Raw genomic sequence first — 24,063 nt, 5'->3', positions numbered from 1 at the left:
TGCAGAATGCTGCAGCCTGGCTTTCGGCTGGAGTAGCTTTGTATCAGCATAGAAGCATGGGGTTGGAAGGAACAACAAGGGTCACCTAGTCCAACCCCCTGCAATCTTATACTGGTCCTGAAAGCTCTGAACTGGTTGCCAGTACACTTTCTGAGATAAGTGCAGAGAAGTACTGTTAGTATATATAGCCCCAAACAGTCCAAGGCTAGGTCACCTAAGGGCCATATTGCCCTTTACACACCAGGCAGATCACTATTATCATCTGGAAAGGACTGTCTTACAGCTTTCACATATACCGTATTTTTCGCCCTATAGGACACACTTTCCCCCCTCCAAATATGAAGGGGAAATGTGTGTGCATCCTATGGGGCGAATGCAGGCTTCAGGAAGCTCTGTGCAACCCTCGGGAGACTTCGCGCCGGTCTCCCGAGGGTTGTGCAGAGCTGCCTGCAGTCCCGGGCTTCGCACAGCTCTGCGCAGCCCTTGGGAGCCCGGCGCGAAGTTGCGCCGGGCTCCCGATGGCTGTGCAGAGCTGCCTGCAGTCCCTGGCTGCCCGCAGCTCTGCGCAGCCCTTGGGAGCCCTGCGCGAAGTCGCGCCTGGCTCCCGATGGCTGCGCAGAGCTGCCTGCATTCTGAAGCCTGGGGCGCGCTGAAGAGCGCGCCCGGGCTTCGCGCAGCTCTCCACAAGCCTGGGCAGACCGCCGCGACTTCCCGCCGGGCTCCCTAGGCTTGCGGATAGCAGGCTGTTCTCAGGGCTGGGGTTTGGGGAAGCTCGGGCTTCCCCCGCGCCAGCCCCACGCCTGGAGGGGAAATAAATTTTTTTTCTTTATCCCCCCCCAAAAAACCTAGGTGCGTCTTATGGGGCGGTGCGCCCTATGGGGCGAAAAATACGGTACATTTAGTTTCCATGCAGATCATGGCTTTCAGTGGGACCAGTGTTTTCACTTTTCCTACAGAAATCAGACAGGCACCTACAATTTTTTACATTTCATCAACTGCTGAAAAAGTTTGCTTCATCAAGCATTTTTAGACAGTTAATGTGATTGTAATTTGTTCTGTGCTTGGTAATCTGTTCTGCAATTTGTTGGTAACTTATTCTGCATCTTATGATTTTAGGATGTTTTATTTTATTGTACACTACCATTATTTTTTATGCTGTAAGTTTAGAAAGAGTCATTTAAATAATATGAAGACAAAGCACCTTTCTTATAAAGTAAGGTAGAGCAATTACAGATGGGAAACATTATATCCCCACCCTCATCCTTAAATACCCCATAAAATATTGATTCTATCAAAAGGTCAAAGCAGTGGGAAGTAAAAAATGTCTCACAATATATCATTCATGGCCATCCTAAATTTGTAAAAACAAATGGATGCTAATTTAGAGTATGGAGACCAGCCAATAAGGCACTTATTGTGTGGTTTCCTTTGCTTAAGCTTGCTTTCCTAAAACAATGGGTCACAGCTTTCAAGCTGAAAATAATTTTATAATTTTAATAATAATAAATTATTAATTATAAATAATATTATAATTAAAAAAAAGCATTTTCAGGTTGATCTGTTAATACAGAAAAGCAATAGTGTTCCGTTCCAAAGTCCTTTGTAGCTAGCGGAAAACTGTCCACTGAGGACAGGGAAAAATTGCATAAAAATAGCTCATGAATCCCAAATCCATTGGTGTATATATGACAGATATCTAATAGTTTTAAGAATCTAAATGTTTTATAGATTTGAAATATAGGAGAAATTCTACATTTGGTGAGCTGGATAGGAACCTTGCTAAAACCAAAATCTACTGTGATCCTGCTCTCGTTTTTTTCTGTATGATTATTGCTTGCAAAAAAGATGCAGCTTACAGTAATGCCATCATGCGATGACCACACCAAGCGCTGCTCTGTCCTGAGTCAAGGCATTCTGACATCTTGTAATGTGCAAAAATGGTGACAGGAAAGCAGACCAGACAGTGGAAATGGAGCAAAGAAGTTTGAGCTCAGCAACAGTGGCAGGATAAATACTAGGGCCTTAAAGCTCTCATGGTGTCATCTTGCGAAAATCTTGAGGTGACAGGAGTGAGATGCTCCAAGAATGATGGGAACAGCCATTCTTGTAGTATGGAAGTATAAAAATAACAAAAATGCCAACGAAACAGTTTTGGAATGCTTTGTCCTCCACCTGTCATTATTTAGCTGAAACTGTAACACTTGGTGCCCTTTCTCAGGAAAAAGCCTACCTTCCAGGCACCTCCATTTTATAAAAACAGCTATACAGTGGTGCCTCGCAAGACGAAATTAATTCGTTCCGCAAGTCTTTTCGTCTTGCGAGTTTTTCGTCTTGCGAAGCACGGTTTCCCATAGGAATGCATTAAAAATCAATTAATGCGTTCCTATGGAAACCGCCTTCAGACCAGGTCTGGGGACAGTCTGTCCCCCGACCTCTTCTGAAGGCTGGCGGGGGGCGAAAGTCTTTGCTTCCCCCCCGCCTGCCTTTCCGGGACAGCGGAGACTTTTCCGCTGTCCTGGGGCGATCTTAAAATGCTGGCGGGTGGCAGCGAAGGCTTCGCTGCCGCCCGCCAGCATTTTAAAATCGCCCCGGGACAGCGGAGGAATTCTCCGCTGTCCCGGGGCGATTTAAAAGCCCCCGGGAAGGCAGGCAGGGGGACAAAGACTTTTGCCCCCCGCCCGCCTTCGGAAGAGGTCCTGGACCTCTTCCGAAGGCGGGCGGGGGACAAAAGTCTTTGCTCCCCCCTGCCTGCCTTTCCGGGAGAGCGGGAAGGCAGCGCTGCCTTTTCCGCTCTCCCGGAAAGGCAGGCAGGGGGGAGCAAAGACTTTTGCCCCCCGCCAGCCTTCAGAATAGGTCCTGGACCTCTTCTGAAGGCTGGCGGGGGGCAAAAGTCTTTGCTCCCCCCCGCCTGCCTTCAAAAGCCGTCCGGGATAGTGGGAAGCGCTTCCCTGCTATCCCGGACTGCTTTTAAAATGCTGGCGGTGGGGAGCAAAGCCTTTCGCCCCCACCGGCCTTCCTGGACCTCTTCTGAAGTCCGGAGGGGGGGGGAAAGGCTTTGCTCCCCACCGCCAGCATTTAAAAGAGGTCCCCAAGATTTCCCTATGGGCTTTCGTCTTGCGATGCAAGCCCATAGGGAAAATTGTCTAGCGAAGCGTCGCAAAAACCGAAAAACCCTTTCGTCTTGCGGGTTTTTCGTCTTGCGAGGCATTCGTCTTGCGGGGCACCACTGTATTTCATTTCATTTTTCTGCACTGCTCTATTCTTATGCTAAGTCAAAATTTAGCAAGAAGGTGCCACAAAAACTGCTTACAAATGTTGTATGCAAAGCTCTATGTTTGTCCTGTGCTGCCTTGAGAGATCCAGCCACAAAAGATTCTACTCCTCTCCCTGTGTATGAAGTTGCTGCTACCAGAAAATGGGTTTTGATTACCAGGCTTCTTTATCCACTAGCCTTCCTTGGATCTCCTAATGCCTCTCAAGGTAGAACCATAGAACCGTAACATAGTTTTAGGGCTTCTTGGCACGAGAGTGTTTAAAATAAAATGAAACTGCCCAAGTTTATGAAAAGAAAGGTTTACTAAGGCAAAAAAAATGTGTTAAACTGTAGATCTGCCAAAAGAAAACATTTTTTTAAAGTAATCAGACTTTAAAAACTAACAGCTGATCTTAGCTAACAGAAAAAAGAAAATTGGACTTTGAGTGGCTAATAATGTTGGAGAGTAGATTTAAGTTTGGAACAATTCTGAGAAATGTAAGTGCATAGTTTTCTTTGGACAATGACCAGGTCTAAAGCAACAGGAAATAGCAGATAATGATCTACTATCCTGGCCCCAGGGGCTGCTAAGCTCAAACCCAGATTGATGAATGAATGATTAAAACATATAGTTTCAAAATACATGTTATGCTTTCTTCTGCTTTGGGGGGAAAGTGCGCTGATGAATTCAGAAGATCAAAGCTTTCTCTTTCTTTTTTAAATAACTGTTCACAACTGAGGCCAAAATGGTAAATATAATTACATTTGAGACCACTACACAAACTCTGTTCTATCTGTCTGTCTATCCAACAGTGTACTAAAGGTTGTCAATAAAAATGACATCAAGAACAGTCCAGATCCATATTTGACTGGTGCTGTCTGCTAAGAGATTTAAAGTCGCTGTGTGGCCTGGAGTAAAATGTCAACCAGCCTGGGAAGAAAATCAGCCACAAGTACACCTAATCTACATTATGTGGATATGGAATTTACATGACTGGCTGTTAGCATCCCTTCTCCCAGCTCAACACTTATTTTCTGCAGTTGATTTATCTATCATCTATCTATCATCTATCTATCTATCTATCTATCATCTATCTATCTATCTATCATCTATCTATTTATTAATTATTAATTATTATTATTATTATTATTATTACACAAGCCTGCCTGAGAGGAATGGGGAGGCTCAGAGCCTGGCAAGAAGCAGGCTTATGAAGATATACATGGATCCAATTTATTTGGTTGCAGGATGGAGGAGCATTCTCCCTGTGGAGTAGTCTGTGCAGCTGTGGGTCTTGGAAAGGTCCTACTATTCAACAGGCAACATAGCTGGAGAGCCAAATGAGAGCTGGAAGGGCCATAAGACAAAACATGGTCTTGCAGAACAATCCAACTATGAACTATCAGAACTTTAACATTACAAATAAAATCATCAGCACAAGCACACCACAAATTGTAGCAACAAAGAAGAAAAACGTAGCTTAAAGTTTCAGTGCCTGTTGTGATGATAAAACAATTTGGTTCATGCATTTTTGCTACATATATTATATACTTGCTTGTAATAACCTATCATTAAATAAAACATACTTGTACTTATAGATCATTTTTTTAAAGTAACCTACCAAACAAATTACCTAACGATCCTACCAACAGACATTAGGGGCAGTTTTACCATTGAGACTGCAATCCTACAGACCCTATATATACCTGAAAGTAAGTACCTTTAAATTCAGTAGGATTTATATTTAAGGAGACATGTACAGAACTGCAGTGTAAGGGGCATTGTTTGTTTCTGAGACAATGTTAATAAAATAATCAGTGCCTGTGCTATTATTATGCTCTGCTTAAGTAAGCAAAATGAATGAGTAAGTAATGAATAATTCACTTGCAAGGGTGAAGAAGAGTCCATAAGCCCAGCTAATAGAGTTGTAATTCCAACTTGAAAACTGAGGTTTCAGAGCTAGGCAAGCTCCTAGGCACAAGATACTTCCCGGGTTTGGTTGCTTATATGAGAAATGAAGTGGCAGTGGTTTTTGTTTTTAAGCAGAGCAGCGGATCCACAACCACAGTCAATGCACAGCTGCAGGGCTGCCTTATGCTGCTCAATGCAGAAACTGTATGGAGGAATCTTTTCATAGTTTTTGTGATGCCATAGACAAGGGAGGCACAGGCATTGGTCACCTTGGGGGAATCAGGGATCCTGTGGATCTAAAGCAACTGATGCCCTGTCCACACCCTGACACTTTGGAAATTCCCATGCCCTACAACCAGCATGAGTTCACTGCCTCCGCCATGGCACAACCTCACCAGCAAAGCTGCTCTGCACTGGTGGGGAGGAATCTGTGAGCCATCAACAGGGAGGGTTAGGACTCCACTCTCAGACACTCCCCCCCCCCCATATACCTTTCAACACTTGAGAACAATAGAAAGTATGGCCATGAAGATTCTCTGTGGGAGCCCTGCCGCTGGAAAAAAAATATTGTGAAGAAGAAATCTACGCAACTCTCCTACCTGTTTTTATAATGGATACTGGCTCTCCTCCACCCAGGCTTGCTCTGCTGATAGATGGGCTGCTTATGTCTGTCCAATAAACCATCTTCTCCAAGCAATCGTAAGCGACTCCAATAACAACTTTATCCTGCAAGTTGGTGAAACTATTACAAGTCTCAAAATATATCATGTTTCCAATTCTTTAGAAGAAATGGTTAGGCATTAGATCAGTCAAAACACCTAGATTATAGCACGTTGTATTTAGGGAAAGGGTGCATGTTAAAGCCTAGTGATAAAACAAACCTAAAGGATCCAACGTAAGCTGGCAAAACTCAAGGTACAGTATAAGAAGGTGTCAGAAAAGCAGCAAAAGCTAAGAGCATCATAGCAGATGGAAAAGGGGAGGGCATCTCATTTAATGGTTCAGGCACACCTTCAGTGCAGGTAGAAAATAATCTGAAGCAGCAGCAGAGAATGATTGCTTCAAATAATAATCTGTGTACTGGAGCCAAGTGTAGCCTTCTGCTCATGGACACAGCTCATGGACATTGCATAGCAAAAGGCTTCATTCAACAGTAAGAGAAGGTGGAAAGTGGGAAACAGACTTACTTGCCCACTGGTGTCAGGCATAAGGAAACAGCTGGAAAAGAAACACATGGAAGAGTATAGAAGCCTGACCAGAGCACAGGAAGTTATCAGGACATATTATAAAATCTGCAGCAGAAGGAAGAAGAGAATATCAAGGACAGGAAGATAAAGGGGGAGCTCAGTGGAGAATGTTTAAAACCCACATAAACTATTATAGGCAGCCAGGATGAGCAACTAAAATTTAAGAATGTCGAACACTGTTTAAAACACTGGAAAGTTTAATGGGAGTTTTGACCTGCTTAGAAAGCCAATAAAATTTGCTATAAATACAGTACAAGATTGTTTATAATAGTCCTGAGACACTATCACTGAAGCGGGGAAGGCTGTAAAAATATTGTGCAACAGGAAGACACATTTCTTTGGGGACCTCTCTTTGTTAATACGAAAAGAATTGTGACCCCAGCTTCAAGATTTCAGAATCTTCACCCCCCCTTTCTCAGCAGCTGCAGCCTAATCTAAAGTAAAAAATAACAACAAAGCATCAGTAAGAAAGGAAAATCAGCAGCAAAACCCAGAGGATATTAAGCCATGTGACTGTTCCTGATATTGATTTGAAGTGTTATTTTTTTCTGTAGTATAACTCTTCAGCTAAAATCCTCAGTTTTCACTAATGCAAATTATTACATCAAGTTCAGGGGATACTTACTGGCACATACAGCAAAGCTTTTGCATCTGATTTCCTCATGTCATTCCCATCCAGGGGGACATGGTCAATCTTTCCACTCTGAGCAATGAGTAAGTGTGTTCCTGGAGGCAGAGGAATGGTATCTGGTTTTACAGAGGGTCCAACTGTAACAGGAGGAGCAACTGTGCCCAGACCTTGTTGACAAATGATAGAAAACACAGGCAGTCAAGATTGCGCAAACACAATAAGGTCAAACTGCATCTGCAAGGCAAGATTACTCTAATATAAACTGGATACAATCCAGCCAATGCTTAGCACATATTTCAAATGATGTTAAGCACATACTTGAGATGGCAATCCTATGCAACATTGCTTAGGACTCACCAGGGTCAGCCCACTCATGAGGCAAGGCAAGGCAGCTGCCTCAGGCTGCAGGATCCAAAGGGGCATCCAATCTGGCCTCCTAGGAATGCATCTCTCGTGGGGAGGTGTCATTTTATGGTTTGCCTCAGGTGCCAAAATGTCTTGGGCCAGCCCTGGAACGCGCTGACATCTATGCACTTGCTTATGAATAAAGGTGCACAGAATTATACTGCATGTCTCTTTCAATGAAACTAATGAGGATCGTGTTTTATGGGTATAAAGAACAACCAATTGTAAGGCAGAGTCTTCTATATTTCTTTCCTTTAGGGCTGCGTCTCATTCCTGCTGCTCATGTTACACCACTAAATATTGAAACTATTTCCCTTATTGTCCATGGTTCTAACTTACATATTAATAAAACCAGAAAGGACAGGCCCAGTGTCAGCATAATTCTAGGGCCACTGGGCCTAGAAGCCAGCAACGATATTGTACAACTGGCATTATGTGCTTTGTGCATCCTACAACAATCAACACCTAGTAGCTGTACTGTGGATCAGTTGTAGTTTGGGCACTCTCTAAAAGGTGCCTCCATATGGAACACATTACAGGAATGCCACACTATTAATTGTATAAACATCCTTTCTACTTATTAATATCACCATATAATTTGCAAGTCACTGCCGATAGCTCTGGCTTGTTGCCCTTTTTGGGGGGGCAGGGGGAAACCCACATAACAGAGTCATACTGTGGGCAAGCAGGCTAGAAACATTATTTATTTAGAAGGCTATAATAGCTATTGCTTGCTTCATTATGTCACCACTTTGAACATGGCTTAATAGCAAGAACAGCATATCAGCATAAGCACATATGAAACAATGGAACAGCACTGTATGAGAGGCATATGTCTGAACTATGAGCCCAATAAAACAGCATCTGAATGAGGAAAATTGTTGCAGTAGCTTAATGGCTTAGGTGAAACGTAACTTACATGGAGGTCGAATCCCTGGACCACTTCTGGTACCATCAATCTCATTCCCATCTCGGTCTACACACCAGCAATATCCAGTGCTGGAGTGGCATTGAGTTGGCAAATAATTCCCATAGACATCACACTGAGGAACAAAGAAACCAACTGGCCTGGCTCCTCTTGGACCAAAAGCCACACTTTGTTCTTGTTCACGCTGACATTTTGTCTTTTCTTGTTCTGTAAATAACAAACAAAACAAAAAGAAAAAAATGTGAATTTTACATCTCATTTCTATGATGTTCCACATACAAGTGATTCTAGCCAACATATATTAGCCAAATTTGCTGCCCCTGAGATCTGGAGGTGGAGTGAAGCTCATACAGGTTGCATTAGAAATGGCAGTTAAGATGGTTCTCCAACAGCTGGCCAGCACTTTGGAGTGATCAGGTGCAGGGAGATGAACTCCTATCCATTTCCAATAAGTTGTGGGAGGTGGTTTCTCACTTAACACAGTGCAAGCACTGTAGGTGCACAGAAACTTTACATAACACAGCTGTCTGGATAACAAAGTCAGGCAATGAAGACTCAGCTGTAAATGCTGCTTTTCTGCAACCACAGTTATGCAGACAGTTGCAAATGTGCAGCTAACCTGCACCAGCACAGCGTATACCCTCTCTGTCCCCTTGCATCTAATCCTAAGTGTCAGTACGACAGTTGCACACCCAATGACATTTTCAATTCTTGTCCTTTGTACCACCAATGGTTTAGCAGAAATGAGGCTGGTGTGGGGCAGGAGAGCCACATGTGACCCTCTGTAGAATGTTAGAGCAAGCAAAAGGGCAGCCCAGAAGCACTTCAGAGCTGTAGAAAGGGCTCCTAAAATATGCTGTATCCATTAATGTGGTTTCTTGGGTTACTGCAGGCCTTGTCAACTGGAAAAGCTCCAGCTTTGTTATTGAATAATCAGTAGCAGTTGAAATGGTGCTAGAAAGTAAAACGTCAGAAGACTGATCTTAGAAGCTGCTGGAGCGGGAGGGGCAGGATTCATCCCATTGTTTAGGCAAGCCAAAATCTAAGCCACAATGCATTTACTAAGGTTATAGCAAATGTTTTAAACAAACAGTGGGACAGGGACATGCAACAACCACTACACAGATGGCATTTAAAAAACACCCCATGCTCTAGCTGTCATCACATGGTGAGCAGGTTCTGTGAAGTGACTTGCCATGTATACAGGACAACTTTAATGCTACCACGGGATTTTACTGTTTATATTTTGCTATGGTACGGGCACAACTGCCAAGTTCAGCCACCATATGCTACACACAATGTCCACAATGTGTGCACCGATCCAGTCTATTTCCCACCACCACCTGTGATCAGGTAGCTGAAGGTTACCCCAAAAAGTCTTTTGTGTTTTAGGTGATGCTCCTATATGGTTTCAAAGAAAGGCAGATTAACACCTCACCATTAGGAGGCTGTTAGAGCAATCCATTTAATGCTGCTTCGGTCATGGAGCGCTACAAACAGGATCCGGACTTTTGCCACCAGTGCATTTCCCATGTGAACTAGATTACCCACATTAACAATTTCGGTAAATTATTTTTATTGGTCATAGTCCCTAGCCAGAGAGTCTGGGTTTGTTTCTGTTTGGTAAACACAATCTACGGGAGATGAAGGGGTGACAAGTTTTGGACATCTGTTTCTTTTTGTAATGAAACAATGGAGCGTGAGGGAATAATGAAGTACAGACATTCTTTGTAGCTGCTGGAATGCCGCTGCTTACACCAGGAACTCTATTGCTAACAAGCCGGCTATGTGATGAACGTATGTAAAATTGCAGGCAACTTCCACAGCTACTTCAAGGAGCAGATTTGCTGTGTAAAAACTATTACAGTACTGTGTTTGCAGAATAAAATTCCCTAGCTTAAATTTAGAGATGCCAAAAGTGGTACCTGAATATATGAAGTGTGTGTATGTGTGTGTGTATTGACAGCACAGACACTGTAGAACATATAGTCTCATAGGCCCACAATAGCTTCAGTGACATTCATGACTGCAGCAAAATACAGTGGTACCTCGGGTTACAGATGCTTCAGGTTACAGATGCTTCAGGTTACAGACTCCACTAACCCAGAAATAGTCCCTCGGGTTAAGAACTTTGCTTCAGGATGAGAACAGAAATCGCGCGGTGGCAGTGCGGCAGCAGCAGGAGGCCCCATTAGCTAAAGTGGTACCTCAGGTTAAGAACAGTTTCAGGTTAAGAATGGACCTCCGGAACAAATTAAGTTCTTAACCAGAGGTACCACTGTAGTAAATAGTTAGCACGGCGAAGCTGGATGGCTCTTCCCAGACGAAACACTATGCTCAATTCCTTAACTTCAAAACCCAAATATGCTGAAAGAGACAGGAACAGGTTTTCTTTCTTCTACTCGGACAGAAAAGCTGTTAGGCTGCTGTGAAAACAGGGCCATACGGGGCCTCTCTCTTTCCCATCCTCAGCGTCCAGAGCATCAATGAGCAGCTGACAGAAATTCTTACCAACAGAGTACTCCATAGGACTGATTCTGTGACAGTGTCATGTTCAAGCTTAATTTGGGCACTGGCACCACACCACCTGTAGCATTCCACCTGTAGAAATCAACTTATATCTGATCCGAGGTACTCTAGTATAGAACTGTCTGTTTATAAGACTGCTCTTGACATTCCCAAGAAGTGAAAATTTGCATAACGAAGAATAGAACCTAATTTTATCTGAATCCCTCAAACCTAATTACTTATGGACAACTTTGTTTTGTATCCTTGTATTGGACCAAGAAATAACATACCTATTATGGGTGTATGGATTGCTCTGCTAGATTATTATTACAGTGGTGCCTCGCAAGACGAAATTAATTCGTTCCGCAAGTCTCTTCGTCTTGCGAGTTTTTCGTCTTGCGATGCACGGTTTTCCATAGGAATGCATTGAAAATCAATTAATGCGTTCCTATGGAAACCGCCTTCCCCCGACCTCTTCTGGCGGGCGGCATTTTAAAATCGCCCGGGACAGCGGAGGACTTCTCCGCTGTCCGGGGAGATTTAAAAGCCCCTGGGAAGGCAGGCAGGGGGGACAAAGACTTTTGCCCCCCGCCTGCCTTCAGAAGAGGTCCAGGACAGGCTTCGCGGACCTCTCCGCAAGCAGCGGGAGCGCTCCTTGCGGAGAGTTGCCAGCGCGCCCAGGCTTCGCGGCCCCGCCGCCCGGCTTCGGGACATCGTTCCGAAGCCGGGTGGCGGGGGGAGGCTTTCCCACCCCGCCGCCCGGCTTCGGGACATCGTTCCAATGCCGGGCGGCGGGGGTAGGCTTTCTCGCCCCGCCGCCCGGCATCGGGACGATGCCCCGAAGCCGGGCGGCGGGGGGAGGCGTTCCTGCCCCGCCGCCCGGCATCGGGACGATGCCCCGAAGCCGGGCGGCGGGGGAGGCTTTCCCGCCCCGCCGCCCAGCTTCGGGACATCGTTCCGATGCCGGGCGGCGGGGGGAGGCGTTCCTGCCCCGCCGCCCGGCATCGGGACGATGCCCTGAAGCCGGGCGGCGGGGGGAGGCATTCCCGCCCCGAAGCCGGGCGGCAGGGGGAGGCGTTCCCGCCTCGCCGCCCGGCATCGGGGCATTGGGACGATGCCGGGCGGCGGAGGGAGGATTTCCCGCCCTGCCGCCCGGCATCCTTCCGAAGCCCGGCGGCGGGAGGAGGTGTCCCCGCCCCGCCGCCAGGCTTCGGAGGAGGTCCGAGGAGAGCGGGGAAGACGCGCTGCGCTTCCCCACTGTCCCGGAGATTTCCCTATGGGCTGTCGTCTTGCGAAGCAAGCCCATAGGGAAATTCGTCTTGCGACGCGCCTCCAAAACGGAAAACCCTTTCGTCTAGCGGGTTTTTCGTCTTGAGAGGCGTTCGTCTTGCGGGGCACCACTGTACACACATGCTGCAGGCTATTTTTCTGCCACTACATATCACAACTTTCATCTGTCAAAAAGGGATAGGAATTAGGGGGGAAAGCATCCTCTCTCTTCCCTTGAAATCACCTCCTTCCTTTCTATCTATACTTACCTCTCACATGAAAAAGAACATTGTCTCTTTCTCCAAAATTCAACATCCAGAACCCCATGTTCCAGACATGATCCTTCGAGCAGTGATGTGCTTTATTTATTGATTGATTTGCTGACCAATTATAAATATGCACAACACAATGCAAACAAAACAAAAACATAATGCCCTATTCTGATTTATGCCCCTGGCTCCTCATTCAGAGAAGGAAATCCATATGATAACACAATCTTAATTCAAAATAATGAAGTTACAACCCAAAAGGAAATCTAACATAATTAGCAAAACATTGCAAAGTAAAATTACAGCATTACTTCCAAACAAGTTCACAGTAGAGGAAAGATAGCATTTTTCAGCAAAACAAACAGCAAAATGGAAGAGAGAACACTCATCTTTCTGGAGTGAATGTAACAGTCTTATAAGTAGCATGGAATATTTTCTATTGCACCAACTGATCAGATTAGATTACGTAGCTCTTAGTGCTCCTTACACAAAATTTCAGTATGTATTAGCTAAAATCGTAAGCTGACAAAGGAGATATTTAACTCAGAAAACAAGCCAGAATTTATGCAAGGCTTAACTTTCAAAAGCATGTGATTCCCAACTGAAATCCTATACTCACTTCAGAATATATCTCATTAAATTCAATAGGCCTGATTTATGAGTTGACATATAAAGGATTTAACTGTAAAAAGTCTTAAAGTAAAAAGGGAATCTTGATAAACTCTAGAAAGCACCATATTAAATAATCACTCTTTGATCAAATACAGTGGTACCTCTGGATGCGAACAGAATCCATTCCGGAGCCCCGTTCACATCCTGAAGTGAACACAACCTGCGTCTGCGCATGCACGGGTCGTGATTCGCCGCTTCTGCGCATGCACGTGACATCATTTTGAGCGTTTGCACATGCATGAGCGGCGAAACCTGGCAGTAACGCGCTCCGTTACTTCCGGGTCGCCGCGGAGCGCAACCTGAAAATGCTTAACCCGAAGCTACTTCAACCCGAGGTATGACTGTAATTCAGGGTGTTTTTTAAATCAGAGTACACAGTTGTTAAACAACTTCTGTTCATTTAATGGCATTCCACCATGCTGTCTATCAACAGTTTGCTTCTGCTAGGATTTTTAGAAAATAACATTTATTTACCTCCTGTCACACACTGGAAACCATCCCCACGATAACCTGCCTTACACTGGCAGCTGAAGGACCCTTGTGTGTTATAGCAGTAAGCATCTGGATGACAGCGGCTCAGCTTACATTCATCTTCATCTATAAAAGAAAAGAAAAGAAAAGAAAAGAAAAGAAAAGAAAAGAAAGGAAAGAGCATATTATAAGATGCACTCCTTTGACGGAACTGAAAAATATGCATGTAGGTCAGCCTTAGGTCCTCTGTTACAAGGACCTGGACCTGAATCCTTTTTCATATGCTACCATGAGACAAACATCTCATTCAGCCAGGATGTTGGGCAGCAATGACCACGCACATTGGTCAAAGTTTCATGATATAATGAGTTTGTGTCCATTGACTCACCATTCAAATAACTGATGTTTTAAGTTTCATAAGCAATGTTTTATACATGAACAGATTGTAGGTTGGGCAGTTAGTTCCAAAGCATAGAATCACAGCAAGCCAACCAGACTGCCAAAAAGACGAGGAGATAATCTATTGGACATAGCATACCATGTGCTAAACTAGGGTAACCTAAACTAGGACAACCATGTTAGGAGAGAAAAGGACTCAATGTGACATGGGTAGCTTGGGAAAACCACACGGTGCATTGCGGCGCATTTCCACTAAAAGATTACTTTATGATATGTGCAGTCAGATGAGCTTTATAAATGGTACACTAAAGATCAGAAATCTTTTAACTGTTGATATGCAAATGAGGATGCTGACAATTTAAGATGCATCTCATAAACATGGATATTATCGCTATTGATTTGTTTATTTCTGCGATTTAGGATAGTCACATGCATTTGGGAATAGCAACATTTCCATATGAATGCCAGCAAACAACACTAGTAGAATGAGGTTTTTAGACAAGATTAAAATGTGGAGAAAATGTGTGTAGCGAAGACACTGCTTTATTATGGTTTTAGATTCCCAACTCAAAAAATTGTTACAGAAAGGGGGGGGGGAGCCCAAACAAATTATTGAGGATCAGATAACCAAGCTGTACAAAGGCCTCCAAGGACAAGACAGAAGTGGGGGTACATGGTGCCACTTACCCTCGCAAGAACGTCCATCCCCAGAGAAGCCTGGTAGACATGCACAGATATAAGAAGAGCCACCAGAGTATATGCAGCGGGCACGCTGTGGGATGTCACAAGTGTGTGTTCCCGTCACACAATGATTGACGACACGTTCAATAGCTACAAGGTAGGAACACTCACTTTAATATTTTTTGAACAGAGGGAAACGTGAATGAAACAAAAATAAAAACTAACACTACGCTAAGAATATATAACATTTTACATTACAGCACACTGAAAACTGGGTGTGGAAATCACACTAATTGTGAACAGCCCAAGCATTACTTGAAAGCTGTTTGGGGTTTCCCCAGACAATCCTATTGCCACCAGTAGTTAAATTATATTTTGTCCTTCAAATCTATTACAGTTTCAACGCTTTCTCACTTGGGGCTTTGGGTTTGTTAGTCATCTGGCGGTCCTACTCCGCCAGTTACTTTTCCTTGTCTTTTCTTTCACTCCCTTTAAGCCATGGATTTCTCAAATTTTCTTTTAGTGTGTTCATTCACATGCAGCTGTTCAGTGACCACCTTTTTATAAGGCTTGCTCACAATTCTACGTAAGGTTGCACTTCTGTGCTATCCTATATATAATCATTCCTCCTTAATGTCTTCCCCACTAATACTTCTGTTGCAAAGCCATAAATATTATTATTTTCACCTAACAGCTCTTTTCCATCCATTCTTGTTAACTGTACAAGTTATCCTCCCTGTCTCCTGGGCATGTGGTGAGGAATAGACCATTATATACAAAGGAAATGGCCTGTTCCCTAAACTACATGCCTAGGAGACAGGGAAAATTATTCCTTTCTCTTGTTTTTTTGATCTTCAGTGGCAACAAAATTTGCACTTTCCTTTTTTTAAATATCTTTTTATTGAGTTCTTTACTACAGAAAACATAAAAACATTGAGAAACAAAACATAAAAAAATACAAACAAAAAAAACGAAGACAACACACATAGCAAATAAACAAACAAATCAACTCTAAAACACTAATTGACTTCCCTCCATCTCGGTTTGGGCTATACAAACCCAATAACTCTCTGCAGTTTTATTTGGCTAAATCTATACGTCACAGGTTTTATATTTCACCTACTGTGATTTTAATATTTCCTAGATTTGCTTCAATGTATGTTGTAAATTTGTTCCAGTCATTAATAAACTTTATACTTTTTTGATGTCTGATTTTCTGTGTCATCTTTGCTAATTCTATATACTCGAATAATTTAATTTGCCATTCTCTGACGGTTGGGATGTTAGGAGTTTTCCAGTTTTGCACTAGCAGTATCCTGGCGGCTACCGTTGCGTACTGGAATAATGTTTGATCTTCTTTTTTGATCTCCTCTCCAATCATTCCCAAGAGAAAAGCCTCGGGCTTTTTGGGAAAGATGTATTTCAATATTTTTTTTAATTCATCATAAATAAGTCCCCAAAACCTTTTCACTTCTTCACAGGTCCACCACATGTGGTGGAGGCTACCCTCTTTAGTTTTGCATTTCCAGCATGTTTTGTCTCCTGTCTTGTACATTTTTTCCAATTTCACAGGTGTGATGTACCATCGGTACATCATTTTTTCCATATTTTCTCGGAGTCCAACACATGCTGTAAATTTCATACCCTTGTTCCAAAGTTTCACCCAGCTGTCATACTCTAGATTGTATCCGAGATCTATAGCCCATTTAATCATGACCTCCTTTATTTCTTCGTCCTTAGTCTCCCAATCCAACAATTGATGATACATTTTGGATAAAAGTTTGGAGTTACTTTCTAAAATTTCCACCTGATATCTGGACTTTTTTTACATTCATCCCCATTTTTTGGTGTTCATTCCATAGGGCGTTAATTTGGTGGAATTGTAACCATCCTATTAATTTATCCTTTAAGTCTTCATATGGTCTAATTTTCCATCCTTTTTCTGATCTTACCAGGAGGTCTTCGTAAGTCCATCTTTCTCCTTCCATGTTTAGTTTTTTAATTGTTAGAATGTCAATTGGTGATAACCACCAGGGAGTGTCTTTTTCAATAAGTCTTTTGTTCCTATCCCATACTTCGAGCAACAAACCTCTAATGATGTGATTAGAGAAGCCCCTATGTACCCTCTCTTTATTGTGCCACAGATAGGCATGCCAGCCAAATCTGATGTTAAATCCCTCTAACAAATCTGTGTTTTTCAAAATGATCCATTCTTTGATCCAGCAAAGGCACGTGGCTTCGTAATATAATTTCAAATTCGGGACTGCAACCCCCCCCCTTCGATCTGTGAGTAGCTTAAATTTAATTCTTGCTCTTTGCACTTTCCTTGATGTATGGGGACACAAATAAACTTCTAATTGCCTTTCTTCCTCATAGCCCCTTCAGTTAGTTAATTACACAACCTTCAAGATGCAAGTCCTGTTCTTCAGCTGATCTCTTCACTCAGCTCCCCTTATTCATTTTTATGTTTCCCCCTCACTCTACATGAGCTTATCAGCTAACCATTCTCTCAGTATTAAATCTGTGTTTTCTTCCATTGTGCTTTCTCTCGAGTCAAATTTTTCCCACAATCCCTCCACCAACCCCACTTCTTCAAACCCTTATTAGTTTTCTTTACTTCCCTCCATTGTTTGAACTAGACAACAATGCTTCAGAATTTCTCAGGAATAAAATGAATACTACAAGTATTGTCCATTGTGTGCAAAATTTAGATTCTGGAAGTTTAATCTACTCCATATCGTTCAGTAGAAAAAATAATCAAACCCAGAAATAGAGCATACATTTTCGTAGTGCAATACTGTATTATTATTACTGTTACAGTTGCTATTATTATTTTAAATTAATTAGTTTAATTTATAACCCGTGTTTTCTCCCAAAGGGGCCCAGGGTGGGCAATTGATTTTATTAAAACGACTTATATACTGCTCTTCAGAACCATCATCTCACAAAGCATTTTACAATCACTAAAATACATAAACAACGATAATTAAAATACAGTAGTAAGACTACTGATTCTGATTACAATAAGAGACTGATTACAAACATAGACTAAAGTATCATAAAGCCAGCATTGTACACCTGGTGCAGCCAGTCTAAATGAGGTGCCAACTTGACATGTTCATTTCCAAAGACCATTATAATGACGTATGTCTTTAGAACACTTTTTAAAAAAAGAGTTCAGTGATGGGGGCCTTCCTGATTTCTTGTGGAATTGAGTTTTATAAATGGGAGGCCTCTGCAGAAAAGGCCCTGTTCCTTAGTAAACAGTAAATAGCTTTTACTGTTGGGCATCTCAACATGCCCTCTTTCATAGGTCTTAGGATATGAGTAGGGCTGGTATGGGTGCAAGTGGACTCTAACCTGATCCCAAACCATTTAGAGCTTTAAAGGTTTTCACTAGTACTTTAACTTGTCTTCGAATTGTACTGGCAACCAGTGCAACTGGTCAGCATGATATAATCTAATTGGCCAGGCCAAAAAAAAGCCAGATGTATTTTGCACCAACTGTGGTTTCTGAGCTGCCCTCAAAGGCAACCCAAAAAGAGAAAATTGCGGTAGTCACTTTTGGAAGTTGTTAATGCCTGAATGAGCATAGTAAGGTCTGACCTCCCCATCAATGATTGGTTGAATTCTACTATCCAAGCTTGTTGAGTTTCCCTATCCACAATACTTCCATCTTATCTGGATTAAGCTTCAGATTGTTTAGCCTCATGCAACCCAGAAGAGCCTACTGACATTTGCTGAAGCTGAAAGGCATCAAAATATGTCGGTAAGTGAGGGACTCCTCAGTCTTCCAAGCTGGATTTACATTACAACAAGGAGGTTAACCTGGGCCATTTGGAGCAAAAAATAAACCTATTAAGAAGGCATTACCAAGAGGTAAGGATATTACACAAAACTGAAAGAGGAAGGACCTGAAAGAGAAACAAGATTCTGGGCAGGGCTACCTTTCTTACTGTGGCCACCCGGAGTAGAGTGCGGAAAGTCAGAGCCTGCCAAGCCTTCCTCTACAATACTTTTAAGGACTAGGGAGTAATTTAAATGAAACAAGTTCCTCCCCAGTTTAACAGCATGGGGGACAAGATAACACTCTAAGGCACCCCATAGGCCAATGGCTAAGGGATGAAACAAACGACCAAGCACCACCATCTGAACCTGAACCTCCAGGAAAGACTGAAGTCACTGCAACACAAGTCCTCCAAATCCCAATGGAATAGCCAGAAGGTCGATGATCTCAAAAGCTACTGGGATAAGCAATGTCATCTCATTCTGGCTGGCAGGCTGGCGAGGTATCTAATCAAGAGGTTTGAATACCTTAATATCAGCACTTCCCTTCCTCCCCTCCCCTCAAACCGAGGCTGGTGCCGTGAAATGAAATTATCTACAATGACAACATTTGCAAGGATAATAAAACACTGGCGGCCTCTCGCAAATGCTGCTCACACAGAGAATGATTTACTGTCTTACTAAAAACTAAGCCAAAGATGACCAAAGATTGTAATTTGGCAATCGCATCAGGAACTCAGTAAGATATAAAAACATTGGCAGATGAATGAGTTCTAAACAAATACAAAACAATACCAAACTGAACAAGTCACTGCTAGGTTTTGACATCTGGGATTTAAGATAACTCTAGAGATACTCTGTATTCAAAACATGTCAGAAATAAAAATATTTCTACCTTTCTTAAATCAAAAATTCATGAAAATTTTTAAATTTAAATTTAATTTTTACTGAAAAGGGGAGCCTTGTTTGATTTTGATTTTTAAAAAATTGCTAATAATGCCTAAAGCTTGCTCTATAGAGCATCCTACAGAACGCATAGCCTGTCCTCACCATTTCTGCCATGAAAGCTGTTCTTCTGAGGACTAAACTTTCAGAATATCTGCCTTTAGGGCACACACAGCTCTGTTTTACAACACCTCACTGTTGTTCTGCACCTTGCTTTATGTGCTGCTGGAGGCAGCTGCTTCGTTCTGTCTAATAGTAAAGCCAGTCCTAGAATTGGCAGCTAAATCTTACTTCAACACTAAAGGTGAAGTAAGTGTCCTCTCCACCACACCTTAAAGCTGCAGGCTAGCTTAATAGGGGACAAGCATGCCATGTCGCATGTATAGCTCTGTCCTCCAAAAGAGATAAATCGTCATGGGCCTTAGGGGGAAACAGGCAGGGATTTTGCTACTTCTGCTCCCAACATCTGCCGCCTGAGGCACTCACCTCACTTTGCCTAACCATAGAGGCAGAAGTGAATTTTCTTCCAAGTGAGCATGCACAGAATCAGATTATTAGACGGTTATCCACTATCTTTGGCAAAAGAGTGAGCTAACCAATTACTTCTGGGGGAAAGAGAAAGAAAGTAAACCATTCAGGAAATGCTTTGCTGTAGTCTCAAGCTCAAATTTCCTTCAAACAGATGTTTAAACAACTAAATGCAAGAAAGGAAAGATTTGATACAGTTGTTTGGCACATCCTACAAAGCTGTCTGTGTAAAGCTTCCACAAATCCTCTCATGTTACATAACTTTGCCATGTATTTCATCAGTCTTCATATATTAAAGACATTTATTATTGGATCAGCTGCACTTACAAGTCTTTCATCTTCCCCTCAGTACTCCTTACCAAAATTATTTACATAGGATGCTATTAATGGATGTTATTAATGGAAAAGGCAGCATAGCTATCTCAGGCTTGTAGAACTTATTCCCCTCAGCCCAAAAGTAAAAAAATAAAATCTTAATGTTATTGATTTAATCAGGTTTCGGATTTTAATGAATATACATTTATATATACAAATATGTATGTTTGAAATCTCAGTTGCAAAGAACCCAGTATTCAAATATGAACTATAAGGAGGGCTGTCTTAAGCAAATGCGGTGCTGGGGTGCAAAGATCCGCCCAGCACGCCCCCCCCCCCAGGTTGCCCAGTCCCAGAGGAGGGCAGAGCCGGCCAGCCACCTCAGTGTCTCGCTGGCTCGGTTGCCCCTGAACTAATGGCGCAGCAGAAGAGCCTGTCACGGTGCTCCGACCAATGGGCGGGCTCTTCCCCGAACTCAACTCTCAGGCCCCGGACTCTAGGCCTGGGCCCTGAGATCCTGGTGTCCCGGTGCCCCACACCCCTAGTGCCTATGGGTAAGACGGCCCTGACTATAAGTGATGTCACACATGTGGGTGGGGTTGTTTTGTTTTGTTTACATATACTTTGCAGCTCATTTTTAAAAAGTTGCCTGGTGATTCAAGGAAGAAGTGGGGTAGCCAGGAATGGTATCTTCAATTCCTGTACAACTAGAACCTAATCATCCCAGCCTCCTCTACAGTTTGCTATTGCAAGCAGGATACATCTCTGACCCACAGCAAGTTGTGGAAGAGAGAACAGACTGTTGCAGTGATGCAGATCAAAAGTGGGAGAGCCCATTCCAGTATGCTAAGTTTCTGACCTGGAACAGCATGCAGTCTTTAGGTCAGGACCTGGCATCCCTACTGAGGAGGAGGAGAAGTACTTTGCATGAGTTAAAAAGGGCCCTGGCTTAGCTTAAACCAGATGCATGCTTTGGATGATGTCCAAAGCAGACCAAGCCTGCAGTGCCTATCCAGTAATAATCCTTTACAAAACCTAAATATTGCCTTCCCCAAATCAAGGAACAGCATTCTTTACATTTCTGATATTTTTCAAATAAAATAAACTTTTTTTTTTACAAAAACAACCAACAAATTAAGGGAGGTATTAAAAAATAACCTCTATGTTCTCCATCAGATCTCTGTTTCCTATTAACAATAACAGAAAGTTTCCAAAATTAAAACTCACCCACACACGTTCGCCCATCAGCTGAGAATTGATATCCCTCTAGACACTCACATCGGAAAGTCCCTGGCTGATTAATACAGTCTGCATTGTCACCGCACACTGTTGGTTGCTCCTGACATTCATCTATATCTACAAAAAGAGGCAATGTTATTATACAGAGGTCACTAATATAATTCCTGAAGGGCGGGCCATGACATATGTATAACTTAGGCATCTATTTTAGCTGAAGTAAAGTTACATATTGAAAGTCTGTTTAAACTAAGCTATTGTATGTGACTGCCGTCCATTGCCTAGATAAAAATAACTGAATCTCCTCTGATTGCAGGATTCAAAGTATTTGCCAAGTAACATGTCAAGGCACAAGTGATAAGTGCACAGTGTCTTACTCTGCCATTTTGGTAGGTTGATTAATTTGTACCTGTCCTATTCCTAATAGCTTGGTACAGTAATTTAGAATTGAAACAACATGATCCAACCTAGATTCAATGCACAGTTGCAGATAAAAATTCCCCTGATTTGATTTGATTTCTTATAAAGTAGCCTCAGGATGCTGTGAACTTGAGGGGAGGAACTGTGGAGGAATTGGGCTACTTTATTATTTCCTCTCCAGCTATTTTTCTGCTCAAAACCACTCCCACCTCCTTTTCCCTCAAAGGTGGGCAGGTCCTCCTTTAAGTCTGTTGAAGTTCTGCTAGACCAGAGCTTTTCAAACTTTTCAAGTTGGTGGCTTTTGGGACATGCATCATTTCGCGACACAATAATTCAGTTTTGCATCACTTCGCAATGCGAAATTTCATAATTCAGTTTTACTAGCAACCAGAGGTTAAACTAACCCATTTCCAGCCCCAGGAGGAGTGCAGGGAGCATTCATGCGACACACCTACACACTGCAGCTGACATACTAACATGTCGCATCACACAGTTAGGAAAGCTCTGTGCTAGACGATGTTTCAGGGAAAGATAATAAGTCACTTAGGAAGATGTCCTATGGATATGTTTTAGTGGATCCATAGCGATGTTGGTATCAAGCAGCTGAACTCAAAGTTCCAAGAAAATATCCCACTGAATTCACTTGTAGCATCTTTGAGTTCAGCTGTTTGAAAACTCTATGGAAGTCAGTTTATTTTTTCCTAAAGAGATATATTTTCATACCATAACATGTACGTCCATTTCCTCGGAAGCCCACAGAGCATTCACAGGTGAACTGATTGCCTGTTCCTGGACGGCAAACTGCATTGGTGTCACATTGGTGGGTCCCGGTGTAGCAGGGATTGCGGCTTTTATCACCTGTACCATCTGTCAAGAAGCCACGGAAGAAACAAAAATGAGAATGCATGTAATGATCTCAATACAGTGGTGCCTCGCAAGACGAAATTAATTCGTTCCGCAAGTCTTTTCGTCTTGCGAGTTTTTCGTCTTGCGAAGCACGGTTTCCCATAGGAATGCATTAAAAATCAATTAATGCGTTCCTATGGAAACCGAACCGCCTTCAGACCAGGTCTGGGGACAGTCTGTCCCCCGACCTCTTCTGAAGGCTGGCGGGGGCGAAAGTCTTTGCTTCCCCCCCACCTGCCTTCCTGGGACAGCGGAGACTTTTCCGCTGTCCCTGGGCGATCTTAAAATGCTGGCAGGCGGCATTTTAAGATCGCCCAGGGACAGCGGAGGACTTTTCCGCTGTCCAGGGCGATCTTAAAATGTTGGCGGGCGGCAGCGAAGGCTTCGCTGCCGCCCGCCAGCATTTTAAGATCGCCCAGGGACAGCGGAGGACTTTTCCGCTGTCCGGGGCGATCTTAAAATGCTGGCGCCCGCGATTTAAAAGCCCCCGGGAAGGCAGGCTCCTGGACCTCTTCCGAAGGCGGGCGGGGGGCAAAAGTCTTTGCTCCCCTCTGCCTGCCTTTCCGGGAGAGCGGGAAGGCAGCGCTGCCTTTTCCGCTCTCCCGGAAAGGCAGGCAGGGGGGAGCAAAGACTTTTGCCCCCCGCCCGCCTTCGGAAGAGGTCCAGGACCTCTTCCAAAGGCGGGCGGGGGGCAAAAGTCTTTGCTCCCCCCGCCTGCCTTAAAAAGCCGTCCGGGATAGTGGGAAGCGCTTCCCTGCTATCCCGGACCGCTTTTAAAATGCTGGCGGTGGGGAGCAAAGCCTTTCGCCCCCGCCGGCCTTCCTGGACCTCTTCTGAAGTCCGGAGGGGGGGAAAAGGCTTTGCTCCCCACCGCCAGCATTTAAAAAAAGGTCCCCGAGATTTCCCTATGGGCTTTCGTCTTGCGATGCAAGCCCATAGGGAAAATCGTCTAGCGAAGCGTCGCAAAAACCGAAAAACCCTTTCATCTTGCGGGTTTTTCGTCTTGCGAGGCATTCGTCTTGCGGGGCACCACTGTACTGCTACAGCTATACTACTATACATTTACAAGGACTGGCATTCAGACACGTAATACATGGCTTGGGAGAGCATTTCTCATAAAGCTTAGACTCTCCATGGTCAATTGCTTTCAAACACACTTCTCTAGTTTGACACTAGAACTAATTCCTTCAAACAAACAAACACAATCTTCAAATACCATGGCTATAACAGTAATGATGGTAAAGATGTATCACATATAGTCCAAAGCCATTATCTTAAACAT

The 24,063-nt window shown here is 43.4% G+C and overlaps 1 protein-coding gene across 1 annotated transcript in view; it reads right to left on the bottom strand.

Annotated features, from left to right (window-relative positions):
* Positions 1-24,063, bottom strand: part of NID1 (nidogen 1) — a 54,358-nt gene that overhangs the window by 7,538 nt on the left and 22,757 nt on the right. The window contains exons 9-15 of the mRNA XM_081906809.1: positions 22,599-22,742; positions 21,447-21,575; positions 14,652-14,795; positions 13,569-13,691; positions 8,368-8,583; positions 7,038-7,210; positions 5,765-5,891 (exon numbers count right to left, since the gene is read on the bottom strand). Of these exons, the coding sequence (XP_081762935.1) occupies positions 5,765-5,891; positions 7,038-7,210; positions 8,368-8,583; positions 13,569-13,691; positions 14,652-14,795; positions 21,447-21,575; positions 22,599-22,742 (1,056 nt within the window). The remainder of the gene's footprint in view (positions 1-5,764; positions 5,892-7,037; positions 7,211-8,367; positions 8,584-13,568; positions 13,692-14,651; positions 14,796-21,446; positions 21,576-22,598; positions 22,743-24,063) is intronic.

The sequence above is a fragment of the Podarcis melisellensis genome, assembly GCF_964234715.1.
Source record: "Podarcis melisellensis genome assembly, chromosome: 3".
Classification (NCBI taxonomy): domain Eukaryota; kingdom Metazoa; phylum Chordata; class Lepidosauria; order Squamata; family Lacertidae; genus Podarcis; species Podarcis melisellensis.
This window is presented reverse-complemented; position numbering and strand designations above follow the sequence as displayed.